We start from the raw sequence: 20,959 nt of genomic DNA on the forward strand, positions 1-20,959 counted from the left end.
GGAATGGAACTTGCAAAAAGGCAAACATATCTTCATATTAATTATATTTATTAATCATTAATGAGACAATCATTATAGTGATTATCTCATTAATGATTAATAAATATAATTAATGAAATGGTGATTCAGGATCATATTAATCATTATATATTTATATTAATGATGATAAATTAAAAGAATAACAGACTAGAAAATGAGCATTAGTTAAGAGCTATCATTCCTGAAGTCAGGAAGACATCTCCCTGGTTCAAATCTGCCCTCAGATACTTACCAGCTGTGTGACCCTGAACAAGAGACTTTAACCCTGTTTGCCTCAATTCTTCAACTAAATAATGCTGGAGGAGGCAATGACAAACCACTCTGGTATCTTTGCCAAGAAAATCCCAAATGGATGCACAAAGAGTTGGTCACAACTGAAACAGCTGACAGCAATAAATGGTAAATATTGCTTGAACTCTCAAGGAACTCAAACTTGTGTACTCTATCAAAAACAACAGATATATGGAAGCTCTCCAACCAGGATCATATTTACAGTAGAGCATTTGAGGATTCTCTATAATAGAGATCCTCTGTACTCCTGGGTCCCAGTTCCACTGCAATATGGTGGTGTGATACAAAACAATATCCAAGGATTCATGCAATTATGTGTGCTGTTAAACAGGCATTTCCACAGCAGTGGATGATACATTCCAGTCTAAAACACCTTCTTCTCTTGAATCAATTGAAATGTGAGAAGGTATGTGAAGACTTAGCTAGTATCTAGAGAGTTTTTAGGGACCCCTTTCAATGGCTGGCTGAGCTGTCAACAAGCATTAAGCTAACTAGGGACAGTATAATAACCTTTTCATTTAGCAGTAATCACAGCTCACATAAGCCTCATTGGCTGTGATAAGGCTGTTATACTAACCAAAAAACTGATTCACAGCTCATGCAGAGAGTAATATTTTTGAAAAGAGAGAGAAGGAATGAGTTTCATGTCTTATACCAAATGGTAATTTGGGAATGTCAGCATAGACTAAAATTAAGATGTCATGGATCGGGTTTATCAAAAAAAGGGGGGGGGCAAGATTTTAGAGTGGAGATTTTGCTATTAAGTGATCATCATAGAAAGAAGAAGATACATGGCTAGTATTTTCCAAATAAAATAAGCTAAGGAGCATTTTTAAGGACCTAGTGTGAACACGGCACTATGTTATGCACTGCGGGTACAGAGAGAAAAACCAATAGATCTTGACCCCAAAGAGTTTACATTCTATTATAGGAATATAACATGTAAACAGATGAATAAGTTTATGATAATTTAGAGGAAAGGGAGAAAACACAAGTACCTAAGGGAATCAAGTAAGACTCCAGTGAACTGCACCTCAAAGAAAGCTGAGGATTTTAAGGATCAAAGATGAAGAGAAGCATTCTAAGTAATAGACAGCAATTAAACAGAGACATAGAAATGGGAGATGGGATCCAAATTCAAAAAAGAGTAAGTGGGTCTGGTCAGCTAGGACACTGAATGCATAAAGGTGAATAATATGAAACAGTCCTGGAAAAGCAGTCTAGAGACAGTTTATTATAGTCCATCACCCATCAATATGTTGCCATAGGGTCTATCCCTTCAAGGGCCAAATTATTTTTCTGTGTATCCCAAACCTAAATATATTTTAATAATGACTTGATCATGGCAGAAAGTAATAACATATTAGGAAAGATAGACTGATTTGTAGAACATTTACTGCTGATGAAGTCCAAGGACTTGGGTCCTGCCCTTGCCACTTGTTATTTGTGTTTCCTTTATACTTCTTATCCTCCCAAATAAGAACATTGGAGTAGATTATCTCTAAAGTATTTTTCAACTTTAAATCTACTGTCCCATGACTAAAACATAACCACAAAGGCCTGGAAAAACACTAGATTTATATGGAATTTAACCAATATTAGTTCTGTTGAACATTAGTTTTATCAGGTTCCCTTTTGCCATCACTTTATTTTAAGGCATGGCAAATAAAAAGTGGTTCGATAAGCAGTCAGAAAAACATTTTGGACCTCTGCTTTGGGGACCATTTCAATAAGTCTTTGGGGAACAAACATAAATTTTGTAGCTACTCAACTGCTATTATCCAATAGTTCATAAACTGATCTAGTTGTTCTCCAATGATTGGTCTCCCATAAAAAATGAAGAAACTGTCTTTGAGGAGAATAGCTTCATTGTTCATTTCTATACAGCCTTACTAAGGCTATTTTGACCTTTGCCACAATAGCCTGGCAGAAGTTATTTGGACCCATGTAAAACTACACACAGTTTCCCAGGATATTTGGTGGCCATAGATAAGGCATAATTTCTATGTTTTCCCAATCCTATTAAAAAATGTTCTTCAGCCAAGGACCTTGGAGCTGCCAAACTGGTAAATCCTCTCCATTTCTGGATTATATTAACACTAGACTTTGCCATGGATCTGTGCCCATGCTAAGAGTATGATGCTAATTGGGTAATGCTATCCAAGATGGCTTACTGGTTTCCTCATACTGCCTGAATTCAAGACTTCTTAACTTCTTGAAATTAATTTTCCAGCATCAAAATCATTCTTTTCTTTCTCATATCATTTTAGAAAGGGACTCCAGGAAGCAACAAAGCCCTGAGTACCAATCAATCATAGAATCAGATAGAGTCTTAGAACTAGAAGAGAGCCTAGAGGTCATTTAATATAACCAGTATTTGAAAAATTCCCTTTACAAAATATCCAGCCAGTGGCCATCTAGTATTTGTTTAAAGACCTCCAATTAGAGGGAACAAACTACTTTCTGAAGCAACTCATTAAAGGGTTTTTTTTACAGTTCTAATGGTTAGGAAATATTTATATATACATACATAATTATATATAATTCTCATGTTTCTTATGTTATAATTTAATCTTATATTTGGAATTTTTACCTATTACCTCCATGTCGTTTTCTTGTGTCTGAAGATTCATTTGTGACATCAAAACTGTAGGATCCCTGCTCCTATTTTGAATGGAATTAATGCATTTCCATAAATAAGGGAAATGAGAAGGTTCAAGGAGAACTTCTCTGGGAAAAGAGAGCATGATTTAAGTAATGAGATCTAACAGAGTGAATAACATACCATATCAGAACAAGATACAGTTCACAGCACATCCAAATTTAAAGCATTAGGTAAGACATAGAAAAAAAGTTAGTTACCACATTTCTGAAGTCTGACAGTGATCATGTTGTAGATCAGAGTAAGTATATCACAAAAAGAAGCAATAAGCATTAGTGAGATAAGTCTGTGCTACTCAATTTTGCCACCCAAGTCTTACTCTGTTACTTCATCCTGACATAAAGAAAATAACTTGCTTGAAAGCTGTTCCAACTAAGTATAAACTCTGAAAAGTCTAAAGAAGGAAATATTTTAGAGTACTAATTCTCAAACCTATGATTTCATCACTATAGGGATTTGGAGGTGAGGAGTTTCCTCTTTTAGTCAGTCAGGTTACTAGTATTTATTAAGTACATTTTATTGCTAGGCATAATGTTAAATGCTGAGGAAACAAAAAGAAAGTAGGGAAATCCTTACTCTCAAGAAGCTACAAAAATATTCTGCCACTGAGGAACTAGGGGATTTAACCAGCACCACACAGAACTTAAGTAGCAAAGACTGGTCTTAAACCCCAATCCAAAAATTCTCTATCCACTATACAATGCACAAAAAGAAAAAGAAAAAGAAAGAAAGAAAGAAAGAAAGAAGTTGTTATTTTTAAATAATTTTTAAAGATATTTTTAGTGCAAAGTACTGAGAAAACAAGGAAAATCCGCAAAGAACATGAATATTCATATCATGTTTATATCAAAGAAACTGTGATTATTTTTAATTCCGATTTTCCTTTTTTATTGTTTTTTGAAAACAATTTTGTTTTAAGAGGATAAAACTTTGCCTTATTGAGAAAATCCAGTAAGATATTTAACTTATTATGTACTATTTAGACAGAACAAATTTCTGCTTATCATATATATATATATATATATATATGTATATATATTTGTATGCATGTATATATATATGTATTATGTATATATAGCAGGCTGAATGACTGTGAATAATGTATCTTTGGACAAAGTTTTTACCTGACTGTTCATTAACCACAATAATGCTATCTCCCAGGTGTTTTTCTCAAGACGTGTCATAGTATGGAAGCAGCTGTTACTTATGATGCCGATGGAGAGTCTTCTTTTTTGACTTGTTACATTTGTGCAAAATTAAGCAATCTCACTTTAGATTAGCCACTTTGAAGGTTATAGTCAAAGGTGCCCATGGTAATGCTATTTACACATTTAAAATAAAGTTCAGTATGAGGAATCATGGTAACAGAACCTCCTTATTCTCTTGAAACACTGAAAGGAAAATCCTTTATCTGAAAGCTAAAAACTTATAACTACCTTTGCCAAAGTAGTCAACTTAGGTGTTATGTTCAGATTTGCTAACCAGGAAGTATCTACTGGTCTTGCCTGCACACATAATAGTTTTTCTACAGGTTGGAGAAATGCTGTGCTGCTTGAAGATTAGCCAAAATCTAGGTTCAATCTTCCTAAAAACACTGCTTTTTGATATGAAAATATACATGTGATGTCAGGGAAATCAAATATTATGTCAAAATTAATTCAGGAAAAAATATTTTGGAAAACCACTCATTAATCTTGTTGTCACAGTCATCAAAACCACCTGATGATAATTCTTGTCACAAATATAAATCACTGAATAATTTTTTTGAAGTTAGCAATTGTTTTATAAAGATAAATTAGTATGAGAAAATATAGTAGCTAAGGAAAAAAAATCCTTGTCTTTTTTTTATTTATTTAATAGCCTTTTATTTACAGGTTATATGCATGGGTAACTTTACAGCATTAACAATTTCCAAACCTCTTGTTCCAATTTTTCACCTCTTACCTCCCCACCCCCTCCCCTAGATGGCAGGATGACCAGTAGATGTTAAATACATTAAAATATAAATTAGATACACAATAAGTATACATGACCAAAACGTTATTTTGCTGTACAAAAAGAATCAGACTTTGAAATATTGTACAATTAGCTTGTGAAGGAAATCAAAAATGCATGTGGGCATAAATATAGGGATTGGGAATTCAATGTAATGGTTTTTAGTCATCTCCCAGAGTTCTTTCTCTGGGTGTAGCTGGTTCAGTTCATTACTGCTCCATTGGAAATGATTTGGTTGGTCTCGTTGCTGAGGATGGCCAGGTCCATCAGAACTGGTCATCATATAATATTGTTGTTGAAGTATATAATGATCTCCTGGTCCTGCTCATTTCACTCAGCATCAGTTCGTGTAAGTCTCTCCAGGCCTTTCTGAAATCATCCTGTTGGTCATTTCTTACAGAACAGTAATGTTCCATAATATTCATATACCACATTTTATTCAGACATTCTCCAACTGATGGACATCCATTCAGTTTCCAGTTTCTAGCCACTACAAAGAGGGCTGCCACAAACATTCGTGCACATACAGGTCCCTTTCCCTTCTTTATAATCTCTTTGGGATATAATCCCAGTAGTAACACTGCTGGATCAAAGGGTATGCACAGTTTGATAACTTTTTGAGCATAGTTCCAAACTACTCCAGAATAGTTGGATTCGTTCACAACTCCACCAACAATGCATCAATGTCCCAGTTTTCCCGCATCCCCTCCAACAATCATCATTATTTTTTCCTGTCATCTTAGCCAATCTGACAGAAAAAATCCTTGTCTTAAAGGTAAGTAATTCCTTATGTATTCAAACTTTGAGCCAGTGACTCATTTAGTGGTAAATTACTATTTCACAAATAAGGATTACAACTATCATAAATGAGTTCATGTCACTTCCTAACACCTACCAAATGTCTACAATGCTGTTAAAATTCACAACAAGCTACAGAGTTTCAATTCTTCCTTACTTCATCCACCTATGCAGATATTTTTATCATCTACTTTGCTGAGGAAAAAGGGATGGGGAGGTGTGCTATCAGTTGCCCTACTCATGGAACACTTGTCTCTTTTCCCTCTTTTTCTCCTTTTCTCCAAAGAAAGGGAGTCTTCCTTCTTGCCATGGCCAACTCTTTAATCATACCCTTCATCTCATTCCTTTATTTCCTCAAGGAGACCCATCAATTATTCCTCCCTTTCTTTCTCAATTTCAATCTTTCCATACTATTGGTTCTTTTCCTGATGCCTACAAACATGCCCAATCTACTAACCTTTAAAAACACTATTTAACTCAAGTATTTCTTGACTTTCCCTTTTATCCCCAGATTCTTAAAACTAATTACCTGCTTCAAATGACTGAATCAAAGATCTCTTATTAAACTTTCCCTGCTTCCATCTTCTTACCTTCTACAAACATTTATTTGCATTTGTATATTTTAGTGATGTATAATTGGCCTATAAACATATCTATATGTTTAGATATAAACCATTTCCACTTGACCCTAAAGTTATCATCCTATATTTTTCCTCCATTTTCTAGTCAAAATTCCAAGAAAAGTCATATATACTTTGTCTACATTCTCCTCCTTCAGCCTTTTTCAATCTGGGTTCAAACCTCCCTACTCAATAGCTAGAGCTCTCTCCAAAGTTTTCAATTATCTTTTTAATGTGAAATCCAATATCCTCTCCTCAATCCACATCCCACCTAATATATCACAGCATTTATTCCTACTAATGCTTCCCTCTACCTTACCACCATTCCCTGGCTAAAAACTCTTTGAACCCTGTAATTTCATGATGCAACTCTTTCCTAGGTTTGGGTATCTTTCTAGATCTCTGTCTCTGTCTCTTTATGTATGTTTGTGTGGCCATTTTCCCCTCAATTCCTATAGAACTGGGATACAAACTCAAGAATTTTAGGTTCTATTTTTAGGGTACCACCTGTATAAAGCAAATCTGAACAATGAAAAAGATTACAGCTGAGACTAAGTTTTTAAGAGTATTTTATTTTTTCAAATTATATGTGAAGACAATTTTAATATGCATTTTTACAAAATTAAGAGTTCCAAACTTTCTCCCTCTGTCCCCTCCTCTCTCTCTTCCCTCCTCCCTAAAATGGCAAGCAATTTAATATAGGTTATATATGTGCATTCATGTAAACATAATTCCATATTAATTGTGTTGTGAGAGAAGAAACAGACCAAAAGAAAAAAACATGAAAAAATAATAAAGTAAAAATAGTATGTTTCAGTCTGCATTTAGACTCCATCAGTTCTTTCTCTGGATGTGAATAGCATTTTCCATCATGAATCCTTAGAAATTTTATTGGATTATTATGTTGATGAGGAGCTGAGTTATTCATAGTTGATCATCATACAATAATATTGTTACTATGTACAATGTTCTCCTGGTTCTTCTCACTTCACTTTGGATTAGTTCATGTAAGCCTTCATAGGTTTTCTTAAATCTACCAACTCATCATTTATTATAGCACAATAGTATTTCATTAAAATTATATTCCAAAATTTGTTCAGTAATTCCCCATTTGATAAAGATCCACTCAGTTTCCAACACTTAGCCACCACAAAAAGAACTGCTATAAATATTTTTGTACATATATGCCCTTTTCTTTTTTAAAATGGTTTCTAAATTTAGGATAAGAGCTAGTATTGCTAGATCAAAGAATATGCACAATTTGATTACCCCTGAGCATAGTTTCAAATTGCTCTCTAGAATGACTGGGTCAGTTCACAACTTCACCAACATGTCCCAATTTATCCATATCCTGTCCAACATTTATCATTTTCCTTTTTTATCATATTAATCATTCCCCCCGTTTACTAAACTATATTTTTGATGAAATCAAGTTTCCAAATGATTTGGCTTTTGTTTTTATAATTAAATGTGGTTAATGTGCTGAGAAGAGCTGAGTCCTTCATAGTTGATCAGCATACAATGTTGTTGTTACTATTTATACAATGTTCTCTAATTTTGCTCATTACACTTAGGATCAGATCATGTAAGTCTTTTAGGGCTTTTTTGCAATCTGACCTACTACTCATCTCTTTTTGCACAATACAATTCCATTATGTTCATATACCACAACTTATTCCCCAATTGATAGACATTTCTTCTATTTCCAGAGTTTTTTCCTAAGTCATATTCTTTAAAGATTTGTCATAAATAGAAAACCAAGCTAAAGAGTTAGTTATTCTTAGGTTCAAGGTTCTGCCTTTGATATATACTGGCCATTTCAGTCTTTTCAGCAGATCCAGGTAATGCTAAGCATCTAAGCTGAATAACAAATTTCAATTAATAGAAAAGTGTTCTTTATACATGAAATCATAAGTCTGACCCACACAGACTCGATTTCCATGTATGATTGAGAGTGAAAATAAAAAGCTATGCTGAGGACAAGAGGAGGATGAAAGCCCACTGATTGGGAAAGAAGCGATATTCATAATGGATGAAGTTGAAGATGAATTACTGAACTCTGCTTATGTTTCTGTTTTGTCTTCCTAGGCGAATACTGTTTTGATTGGGAAGGAGAGAACAAAAATGAGTTGAAACCCAAGACAATTAAGGAAATAGTAAGAACACATTTAGACTCCTTCAAGGATTCCAAATGTTTTCTTCAATACTATGGCATTCTTCTACTCACTTCATATCACTCCCCTCCATGAATTTTATATTCCGACTGTTCTGCTGGGTGTTAGTGGTACCCTCCAGGCAATTAGGTGGAACAGTGGTTAAAGCCCTAGATCTTTTTGCAAAAAAAGATCTAAATTCAAATCCAACCTTAGACACTGATTAGCTGTGTGACCTTGCTCTGCCAGCCTCAGTTTTCTTAAGCATAAAATTAATAAGATAATAATACCTATTTCCCATGGTTGTTGTGAGGATCAAATAAGATAGGATTTATAAAGTGCTTATCACAGTATCTAACAAATGTATATGTAATATGTAATAAATGGTTGTTTCCCTCCTCTCCAGCCCCTGTGCTTTTGTGCAGGGTGTCTTCTATATCTGAAATACATATGTTCCTAACCTCCTGCTTACAAAATCCTTATCTTCCAGCTTATCAATCAATAAAAACTAATGAAGTGTCTACTATGTGCCAGGCATTGCGCTAAGCATTGAGTACTTTTTAGAAGACATTTCCTGAGCCTTCCAACAATTAGTGTTTACATACAGTATGTGTTTATTTACAAATATATGTGTGTGCTATTCAGTAGAATATAAGAAACTTTATGGTATGGATTGCTTTTTATTTTGTATCCACAGGCTGGCTAAGCTAGCCTTAGATGTTATACATTGAAGGTGCTGGATAAATCCTGTTGAATTTATGAGTATAATACAACACAGAGAATTATGGGAGCAAAGATGAGATCAGACAAAGTGTCCAAGGAATATTTTAGGAGGGAGTGAACAATGTTAGCTGGGATTTCATTTGCCAAAACAAAAAGATCTTTCCAAGATACATATCCCAAGGTACAAATGTATCACTCCCCTGATCAAAGATCTTCACTGGTTCCATGTTGCCCACAGAATAAAACATATACTCATATGAGCAGAAGCAGCATCAGACCCAAGTAATGACCCACAGAGACTGGAAGAAATCTATCAATGTAGGATGAGAATTTCCATAATATCCAAGATAAGCAAGCTACTTTGACATGGGATCCTTCAGAAGCAAAATCAGTTTCCCAGAAGAGCATCCATTCAAATTATCTAACTTTACATTGAAAATGAAACTCTACCATCTTAAAAATCAAGGGAAAAGGGCAAATATTTCCACCAGTAATCAGAGATGAAAATTAGAAGTTATCTATGAAAACTGTCTTCCAGTCTCTCAACCAGAAATCCACTCTTTAAAAATATTAATGCATGATTACCAAACTGAACATCTCCTGCCAGCTGACCCACCTAAAGAAGAAATACTCTACAAAACATGAAATTTTCTGTGAGGATGCTGAAGAATTTACAAAGAAAATGGTGAGAGGAGGACACAACCAATGGAAATGTTCCATGATTAATTCCATCAAACATGATTGATGTACAAAAAGGTCTATCTCTAATACCTTGGCTCTTGACAAACGAAAGATTCCACTGCCGACTGCCAGTTAATAGTAGTTGCTAACTTTTATTTCAGTTTTCTTAATCAAAAGGAGCCTAAGTAAAGCAATAAAAAAAATTATCAGTTTAACATGTTCTTTAAAAACAAACAGAAACTCCATGTCCTCCACAGCGTGGCTCCTACTTAACTTTTGCATCTTTATTTCACTCTCCTTTATCTTCTCATCAAATTGGACTTTTCAGTTTTGACAATACTTATCATGTATTTTCATAAACCAGCTCCCATATCTGGAACACACAGCCTTCTCATATTATCTACCCTTCAAGATCTAGCACAAATGGTACTTTTTCATGGAACTTTCCATAATCCCACCAAACTAAAGTGACTTCTTGCTGAAATTTTTTCATTTCCTTTTTCCTTTATCATACTTTATCTTATATCACACAGAAAATAGACTATAAGTTTCATGAAACAAAGGAATTCCCAGTGCAAGTATTTTGCAAATACTAAGTACCTAATATAGTAGATAAATTTGTAAAGTGGATTGAATGGAAATGAAGGGATTTGAAAGCATAGCATGGTCTTATTGCAAGAACAACTCATCATAATGATTTGTTCAACAAAGAGCTCTATCTACATAACATTTAATTGGCACCATGATCAATGGTACCTTTATTTTGAAGTCTGCACTTTAATCATTTTTCTGGGCAGACAGAAATATGTATATTTATATAGAGAAAGGCGGATGATGTGGAAAGATAGGTAAATAATATAGGTAGAGTTTAGGCAGGAACAATTCTCCTGAAGTATGAAGTATCCTCATATGCTAGTTTTAATCATTAAATGAATGTGATTTCAATCCAACTGAGACCTGTTTAAGACCTTATCTTAAAAAGGTCAAGGTCTCTCATTGTATCCAGGGCCATCTCTAGTCATCCTGACCTGTATCTTGCCATTGGACCCAGATGGCTCTGGAAGAAAAAATGAGGCAGGGGACCTTGCACAACCCTCCCTCACTTCAATCCAATGAGCTTGCATTTCATAGCATCACAGTCCTATTTGAGAATGAAAGACAAACAATAGATGCAGTTCTGGGTTTGAAATCAGGAATACCTGAGTTCAAAGCAGCTTAAGTCATTTACTACTTATGTGATCCTGGGCAAGCCACTTAAACTGTTTGCTTCAATTTTCTCAAATATAAAATAGAGAAAATTAAAGCATCCACCTCATAGAGTTGTCATGAGGATCAAATGAGATAATGGCTGTATAGTACCTGCCACATAGTAGATGCTTCATAAATGTTGACTGGCTTAGAACGTCTGATTTTAAAACTTCTCCGCTCCACCTATAATTTTAAGTGTTAGAGTTACCTGAGACACAGGGATGCTAATTATCCACAGTCACAGAGCTAATATAAGTCAAAGCTAAAACTTGAGCCAGATCTTCCTGCTTCCAACAGAGGCCCCTCTACACTCTGCCACACAGTCTTCCACTCCTCATTAGGAGGAAAATCGTATTGTTTATAATTTGACTACTAGTCTGAAAAATCATTTCATTCATCGAAAGCCAAGTTCAGAATTTAAATTTAGTAGAATCTGGTAAGAACACAGCTTTTTTTTTTCTTTTTCTTTTTCTTTTTTTTTGTTATTTTTTTCCCTGGGGTATAATTTCACTGAGAAGGAATGGTTACAAGAGCCTAATGGAGAAATCATGGAATAGCAGAACTGGAAGTTATCTTGGCAGCTGAGGGTGCTATGGAATGAGAACAGGGTCTAGAATCAGGAAGACAACAAATGTGTGACCTTTAACAAATCACTTGATCTGTTTGCCTCAGTTTCCTCAAATAAAAAATGATGATAATTATATCTACATTCAGGATTATTGTAAAGATAAAATTAGGTATTATTTGTAAAGTACTTAGCATATTATATGGCACATAGTAGAGACTTAATAAATGTTTCTCTCCATCCTCATTTGGATGATGAAGAAACTGAAAAGCAAAGAGATTAAGCTATTTGGACTCTAATGCCCCAGTTAGTGACAGGGTTGGAACCAAAACTAATGACTCAACTCTAGATCAATTAAATTACACAAGCATTTATTAAATGCCTATTATAGGTAAGATACTGTAGAAAGCACACAGTCAATTACTCTTTCCAGTACATGATGCAATCTCCCATGCTTAAATTTATCACCCCAAAATTGCTATGTTTAATAGGTTTTTTACTTTAAACAGAATTGCAATAAGGACATTCTTTGAAAATCTATCCTTTTCATAAAATCTCTAAGTGCAAAAACAGCTTACCAGTCTGAAAGAAGTATTCGATTTGCTTAAATCTAGAAGTGTTACCTTTGCCAAGTTTTATTTCCTTCTCTTATTTAGCATCACACTTGAGATGAAATAGTTTGATATGCTAAATATAAAGTATATATTTCTTACAAGGATCTTTTCTAACACTTCAAATATTCAAAGGGAAGAGCCAATACCAAAATTCATTTGAGTGAAGAATTCTAACATGCCATCAATCCTTTGCCTTATTTTGAACCACTATTCTTAAAGGGAAGGGTCAAAAGAAAATCATTCATTTGGAAAATCATTGTGTGGCCCCTGCCACACAAACTTGATTTTGTTCATTTCACAAGGGAAGCCAAATGCAAGAAAGAACAGAGAGAGATCTTGACAAGAAAACAAACTTTTCCTTTGAATCCATCTACTTTTTTGAGTCTTTTTCTGAAGGGATAGGAATTTCTCTGCTGGAGCTATCAAGCTAATAACACCTACTGACACCTGCTTTTCTTTGAATATACTCTTGGGTCTCTCTTCATTCCCAGAAATTCTACCAATCAACCTTGATTTTTTTTCAGTCAGGGGCAAGTGAAGTTCTGACTGACAGCCCCTCTATCATCCTCTGAAAGCCAAAGTTAAATCATGAATAATCAATCTGCTTTCAAGAGAGACAATTGCTATTCCTACTGATATTAATTATAACACAGTATCACCATTGCTTGATGTATTTTTTATTTTAAAGACAGTTATCAGACTGCTTTTATTAAAATATAAATGAATTCAAGAACCTTATTTAGAGGAATGGAGATGTGAGGAAGGGGAGCAAAGGAAGATCTGGCTGTTAAAAATTATGTAAAATCATAGCCTCATTGTTCAAGTTTGTAGTGGTTTAATGATTGCACTGCACATAATTAGTTATCTGCATAAGGAAATGTTAGTGAATCACTGTTTTCTGGATGTTGAAAATATAATAGAGAAAATGGGATAAGATGTGACAACTATGTCTGTGTTGTCTGAATGATTGCTGTAAGGGATGTGCTGGTGTGCCTGGCTTTGAGAAAACCAATGTTTAGTCATGTTTGACTCTTTGTGACACCATTTAGGAAAAAAAAGAAATAAGCCTGATTGTCTTTCTGAGTTCAATTATGGCCTCTGACACTTACCAGCTGTGTGATGTTGGGCACTTCCAACCACTTGCCTCAATTTCTTCATCTATATTATGAGCTGGAGAAGGAAACACCAAAGTATTCCAGTTTCTTTGCTAAAAAAAAAACCCAAATGGGATCACAAAGATTCAAATATGACTGAAAAATTATTAAACAAATATTTTCCAAAGTCTTTGTCTCAATAAGGATACTTTATTGCACTTCTGGAATTTATTTAGAAATTTTTTGTCCTGGTAGGGATACAGCCAAAGTACAGGGGGCCACAACCCATTGAAAAAATCAATTAAAAATCAATAAATAAAATATAGCTGAATACAACATGTAATAATAAATATAAATCAAATTAAAAATCAATAAAAATGTGAAATGAACCTATCTGAAATCATAGGGAAAAGTAATGAGAAAAGGCAATCTTATTTATGAAAAAAATAATTAGAAAAAATTTTTTCTAGATTTTTGCTAGATTACTGGCAAACCTAGTATCCAAAGCAAGATACATCTATATCTGTGGTGCACTACAAGTTTAGGAGAAGGTTGCTTTAGGAAGGTACAAGTCTGAAGTTCATCAGATCACAGATTTAGAGCTCAAAAGGTGCTTAGTCCAACTCACCCCCATTATACAGATGAGAAAATTGAGGGCGGTCACAAGAGATTAAGTGACTTTCCCAGTGACAAAGAGATAGTATGTGAGGCAAAACTCCAACTCAAGTTTTCCTGCTTTGAAATCTAGTGCTCTAATCAACAATCCACCTAGCACACCTCAGAGACATATTAGTTTGTGCATCACTACCAGAAGACTACTGACACTAAAAGACAGACTTTTTTATTTCCAGGAGGAGTTTGGCTCAATTAAAAGCACTGCAGAATTTCTCAAAGTCCAGGCCACTGCCTTCTGCCTTTGCATTTCTGGGCCTCGGGTCATTCTCCATAGGTAGTGTCTGTCTAAGATACATGTGCTTACTACACAACTCTCATTCCATCACACAGTAGACATTCTTCAGCCATTTCTTTGTTGTTTTTTTCTCTACAAATAGACCAAGCTCTTTGGAATGAATAGGGCCTGGAGTCTGGAAGATTCATCTAACTGAGTTCAAATCCAGCCTCAAATACTTACACTTACCCTGAGTAGGTCACATCATTCTGCTTGCCTCACTTTCCTTAAATGAAAAAAATGAAATTGAAAAAGAAATATTAGCCACTCCAGTATCTTTTCCAAGAAAACCCCAAATGGAGTCACAAAAAAGTCAGGCATAACTGAAATAACTGAACAACAAAATACTATAGATTTTATGAGAAGCCATTGCAACATTTAATGGCTTGATTCAATCACCATAATATTATCCACAAACAGAAGCATCTTAAAGAAGGAACTCACTATCAGTGGGGAATATCTTTCTTATTTGAACAGTGACAAACCCATTTTCAAGCTATTTTATGCCTCATTTGACATGAATGATCAGAAAGTTATTGCACAAAATTACTTATGTTTCTACCTACTTCCAGGGATTTTGTATGATTTTGATATACTCAAGAGAGACACCTCATAGAAATTTTGTTCTACTAAAATGAAAGCTATTTTTATAGTTGCCAAATTCTAAGTACATTAGAACGATGCATTCTCTGAATCTCCATGTAAAGTGCCTGACAGTAAAGATGTGATATGTTATAGAAAATAATTTCTAAAACTCAACCTGTTTTATTATATTCATCAAGGATACCCTCAGTACCTGTATAGGTTATTTTCCCAAATATTTCATAGACTTGGAAAAGGAGGCATGTAGTTATTGATGTTTTTCTTGGTGCAATTTTTTTGGAAGAACCATTATGTTATTTGAATAATTTTACATCTTTCTAAAATAGCATTTTGTCATTAAGATTATTGTTAGTAGTAATATAATTGTATATATACATATATGTGTATGAAATACCACATACTAAGGTAATCTTGAAATGAAGTATTAATGGTACCCCTGATGAATATAATAAAAAATAGTGAATATTATGAGGAAAATAGTCAAGGGGGGAAAGAGGAGCTATCTTTGCAGCAAGTTTCTTTGCTAAATGTCTCATTTCTAAGATATACATGGAACTGATTCAAATCTACAGAATAATTGCCATTCATTAATTGCTATTCTAAGTATAGAACAGGCAGTTCTCAAGGAAAGAAACCCAAACTATTTATTGTCACATAAAAAATGCTTCAGATCATTAATAATTATAGAAATGAAAATTAAAACAATTCTGAAGTTCTACTTGGCAAAATCATTAAATAAATGAGATGATAAATTATAAATGCCTACAGGAAAATGGGGACACTGGTTCACTGTTGGAATTGATCCAATGATTATGAAAAGCAATTTGGAATTATGCTCTTTAGCCCAGTGATATCACTACTAAGTCGATAGCCCAAATTAGAACTAAGAAAGAGGAAAAGCTCCTATATGTTCAAAATTGTTATAACAGTTCTTTTTGTAGTGACAAAGAACTGAAAACTATGGTACTCATCAATTGAGGAATGGTTAATAAGTATGATATATGAATGAATAAAATTATGAAAGACTTTAAAAGTTTGATCAATGCACAATCAACTAGGATTTCAAAGAAAAATGAGGAACCCTATTTACTTCATTAGAGAGTGCTAATGGAATAATATGCAAAAAAGAAACGGACAGGCCAACACGGCAATTTTGTTGTTGTTGTTTTACTATGCTTATTGAGTACACAAGTTCTATGCTTCTTTGCTTCTTTTTATTTCTTTCTTTTTTCACTGAGTGGGCAGTGGGAGGTATGAAGTAGAAAAAAATAAATTCTTGATAATTTTTTTAAATTAAAATTTATTTTAACTTAAATTTATTTTTTTTATTTTTAAAAGTAATAGCACAAATAGTTTACCAAATACTTCTTCACAATAACCTTGTCAGGTTACTATTCCCATTTTTCAAATGAGAAAACTGGTTTAGTGAGTTTAAGTCATTTTCCAAAACTATAAAAACAGAAAGTTCAAAGGAAGTGAAGAGACATAGCCTCCTAACTCTCAATTCATTGCCTTTTTAAACACACCCCAGTGGCTCTCCATCATTCTGTTTATGAAACATGTTACAAAATTGTGATGCAAATTTTTCCATAGCTGAAGCTTTATGTATTCCAGCATTTTGTACAAGGGCAGCTAGATGGCACAATGGAGAGAATGATGAGCCAATCAGGAAAACACATCTTCCTGAGTTCAATTCTAGCCTTAGCATTTACCACCTGTATGAATCTGGGCAAATCACTTAACCATGTTTCCCTCAGTTTCTTTATCTGTAAAAAGAGCTGAAGAAGAAAATGGCAAACCACTCTAGTATCTTCATCAAGAAAACCCCAAATGTGATCACTAAGAGTTGGACATAACTGAAAATAACTGAACAGTCACATGTTATACGATGCCTTTATGTGACTGTTAATTTAAAAGCGTCACTATAGTAATTTCATTCATAGAATTGACGCAATCTAAAAACAACAGGGATTTTCAATTTTGTATAGATAGCTATCATATTAATAGGAAGCAAAAACCTTTCTGTTAAAAAAAAAGATCATTTTTGCTTTAACTAATTAATAGACAGAGTGGTACAGTATAGAGAATAATGATTCTCAGCTACACCCAGAGAAGGAACACTGGGAAATGAATATGGACTACTTGCATTTTTGTTTTTCTTCCCAGGTTATTTTTATTTTCTGAATCCAATTTTTTTTTCTTGTGCAACAAGAGAACTGTACGGATCTGAACACGTATACTGTATCTAAGATATACTTTAACATGTTTAACATGTATAAGACTGCCTGCCATCTAGGGAAGGGGGTGGGAGGAGAGAAGGGAAAAGTTGGAACAGAAGTGAGTGCAAGGGACAATGTTTTAAAAATTACCCATGCATATATTTTATCAATAAAAAGCTATAACTTTAAAAATAAAAAAAGAATGTTGATTCTGAAGTCAGAGAATCTGACTTCCTATCTTGTCTGGGATGCTCAATAAATTTCTGTATCTTTGGGCAAATGGTAACCTTGCAAAGTGGGGAAAGAGTCATTTTCCTCATTTATAAAATGAGGGGTTTAAAATAAAAGACCTTTCAGGCCCCTTCCAGCCCTAAATCTATGAACCTGTGGCTGTCTTCATCTTTGCTTCTAACTACCTTCATGTTCAAACTGAAATATAATTAAATTGGAAGAGGAAAATTTTAAAGCCTTCCTCATTTAAAAAATGTGGTACATGTTTTAAAAAAAATTATTTCAGGACAAATGTCATGCTGTTTTATAAGTATACAGAGAATGTTGGGGCCCAAAAGCAAGAGGACCAGTGACAATGACTACTTTTGATGATGCTAGTACACCTTGCCTGTACCCTATAGGAATTTCTGGTAATGACTTTATAAAAGAGATAATATAGTCAATGGACAATAAGTTATTCTTGGAATTGGGAAGACCTGCCTGCTATCGAAGTCCTAGCTAAGACACTCACTTAACTGTGTTACCAAGGAAAATTTAGTTAATCTTCCAGAATCCCAGGTCACCTTTTAACCCACTGTATCAAACTCAAATAAAAATGGATGCCTATGGGCCATATTTTTATTTAGAAAATCACATATAAACATTATCTATATTTTTTATTTTTATTTGTTTTATTAAAATTTTCCAATTACACTTTAATATGGTTCCCTCTGTATTCTGGAATTTGGGGTGACCCATGCTAACCTTAGATTGGAAAAAAACTATAAATTAAAATGAATTGCTGATCTGCACCTGTGAGAAATTTCTATACCAGGATATCCCTGTACAATTACTATTAACAATAACTGAATTCATATAATGCTTTAAAGTTTGTAAAGAATTTTGCATGCTTTCCAGACTTCAAGTCCAGTCCTTTATCCCACTGTTTTATACTCATGGGCCTAGATCAAAGAAAACAAATGATTTAGTACCTCATTTCCTGTGCTTTGTAGCAAATAAAATATCTGTTTCTGCTGTCCAATGAAAAATCAGAAAGATTTGTCGTCTCTGGTAATGATAAACATAAACTCTGTGGGAGAGGGTTTAAAAATAAAACTATTACTCAGTAAAATCAGAGAGTGTTTATTTTAACTTAGACCCTAGCAAGTGTTCAGCCAGTATACAATGTATACATGTAACTAATAGGACTAAAGTGAAAATGAATTTGTTTTGGCTTTAAAAAAAAAAAGTAGAAATCTCTCTAGCTGCACAGACATTTTTTCAGGTACATTAGAGAAATTGACTGAATTAGTCATGCTTATAAATTGAAGCCAAACATTAAGCCATTTTAGCAGCAATACAAATCTGGTATAATATTTGGCTAATAATGTGCTAGATAAGACAATAGAAGCATCTTCATGTTGCCTACAAGGCAGCAGCATAATCAAAGCATATTTTTAGCCCAGAAATAAAATCTTCTGTTTTCCTCTGTTTCTTTATTTAAAAAAAAAATGAGAACACTGCACTAGGTGATCTCTTGCATCCTTCCAGTTGTAAGATTTAGTAATTAAGGCCTCTTATAACAAAAAATTTGAAAACTATGTTAATTTAAATTTACTAATTCTTTTATTCAGTCATTTTTCAATCATGTCTAACTCTTTCTCACCCCATTTGAGGTTTTCTTGGCAAAGATACTAAAGTGTTTGTCATTTCCTTCTTCAGATCTTTTTATAGATGAGGAAACTGAGGCAAGTGACTTGTCCAGGATCACACAGCTTGTATTTGAGGCCAGATTTGAATTCAGGAAAATCAAGACTTCCTGACTTTAGGCCTGGCATTGTGGATATACTACACCAACTATATACATTCATTGGAAAGTAACTGGCTAGAAAAGACATACCCCTGAAAAATTTATACCTAGTTTTTACATGGGAATAGTAGTTATTTTTTGTTTTTATTCATTTTTTGACAAATTTGACCTTTACTGGATATAGTATCTAGGGCACTTCAGCAAAACTATACCTAAAAAACTATTTCCCCTCAGCCTTTGTACTCAGTAAACTCCACTGTTTCCTTATTACCTCCAGGGTCAAAGCCAGACACCTCTGTTTGGCACTTAAAAACCTTTCCCAGTTTTAAGTTCACACGGCCTTTTCATTTTTATTAAATATCGTTTGACTTGGATGCACATTGGTCTTCTTGCTGTTCCTCTCCCACAGTTCCTTTCCTTTCTATATGTCTTTGCACAGAAGTCCCCTTCATGCAGCATGTTCTGCCTTCTCACTTTACCCTCTTAGAAAATCCATTTAGTTGTCTCCAAAACTCTGCTTGTGTCACTGTCTCCAAGAGGCCTTTTCTGATTCCACCTTCCATAGAGATTCTTAGCCTTCTATATGATGTGGATCCCTTTGGCAGTCAACTAGTAAAGCCTATGAATTGCTTCTCAGAATAACAATTTTAAATTTATAAAATAAAATGCATGGTATTACAAATCAATTATATTGACATACAGCTATAAAATATTTTTTATAAGTTTACTGACTCCAGGTTAAGAACTCCCACTTATTGTTAGTGACTTTCCCTAAAATTATATTTTATGTATGTATTTATGTTGCATATGTTTATATTTGTATTTCATGTGTTCCTTGATAGAAATTCGCCTCTTTAAAGGTTTTTTGTCTTTGTATTGCCAACACTTTGCACAGTGCCTGACACAGAGAAGGCATTTAATAAATACTTGTTGAATGAATGACTGTCAATTGGTCTTTACTGTGATATAGTTTGCAATAATGAAACTTCATTTGTGATGAAAAACATGAAAGAGGAGATCATGAAATAAAGGTTTCTCTGAGTTGTCAGTCAAGCTACCCTCCACATGGTACATCCCCTCCATCTCAGATCATCAGTAGAAGTATTGGAGTTTATGAGAAAGAACATCCCCAGTAGTATGCCCCCAAATAAAAGAGTACGCCTGATTATTTTGCTCATGCTGGTAACGAGTAACGATAAGCTGCTGCAGATTTTTGCTAATATCCAGGAAACCTGCTGATGCTCTAGGAGAAGAAAAACACTTATAGGTCCTTGAGAAGAGAGCTACTGTCAGTTCTGGATGCTTGTTAAAAGGCAAAGCTTGGGATAAAAGCATTAAAGAAAGCTTTCTCTATTCTAACAGGTCCTTTGCAGTAATAGTCTATTGGAATCAACAGACTACTGGCTTCAGAACCAGAGGACCCCGTGCCAAATCGGATTTGTGGAAGACAAGTCTGAAAATTGTGCATCCGTGAGTACACAAAACATGTGGGTTATGTATCCCTGTAAACAAAAGACAATGAATAACCAGAGCTACCTTTTAGGAAACATTGTTTTTAATTTGCTAACCATTTGCCTTTGGGAGATTTTATTTTTAACTCTCTAACAGGGCTTAGGGTGGTTCTGGAACATTTATTGATACGGTAGAGATGAAAAAGAAAATATTTCTGCTTACAGTTTTTCAAG

The 20,959-nt window shown here is 34.2% G+C and overlaps 1 protein-coding gene across 4 annotated transcripts in view; it reads left to right on the plus strand.

The window, feature by feature from the left end:
* SPHKAP (SPHK1 interactor, AKAP domain containing) overlaps positions 1-20,959 on the plus strand; it is a 157,705-nt gene that overhangs the window by 58,078 nt on the left and 78,668 nt on the right. For all 4 annotated transcript variants that reach the window (XM_031957890.1, XM_031957891.1, XM_031957887.1 and 1 more), the window contains exon 3: positions 20,637-20,744. In XM_031957890.1, coding sequence (XP_031813750.1) covers positions 20,637-20,744 — 108 coding nt within the window. The remainder of the gene's footprint in view (positions 1-20,636; positions 20,745-20,959) is intronic.

The sequence above is a fragment of the Sarcophilus harrisii genome, chromosome 3, assembly GCF_902635505.1.
Source record: "Sarcophilus harrisii chromosome 3, mSarHar1.11, whole genome shotgun sequence".
In the NCBI taxonomy this organism is placed as follows: domain Eukaryota; kingdom Metazoa; phylum Chordata; class Mammalia; order Dasyuromorphia; family Dasyuridae; genus Sarcophilus; species Sarcophilus harrisii.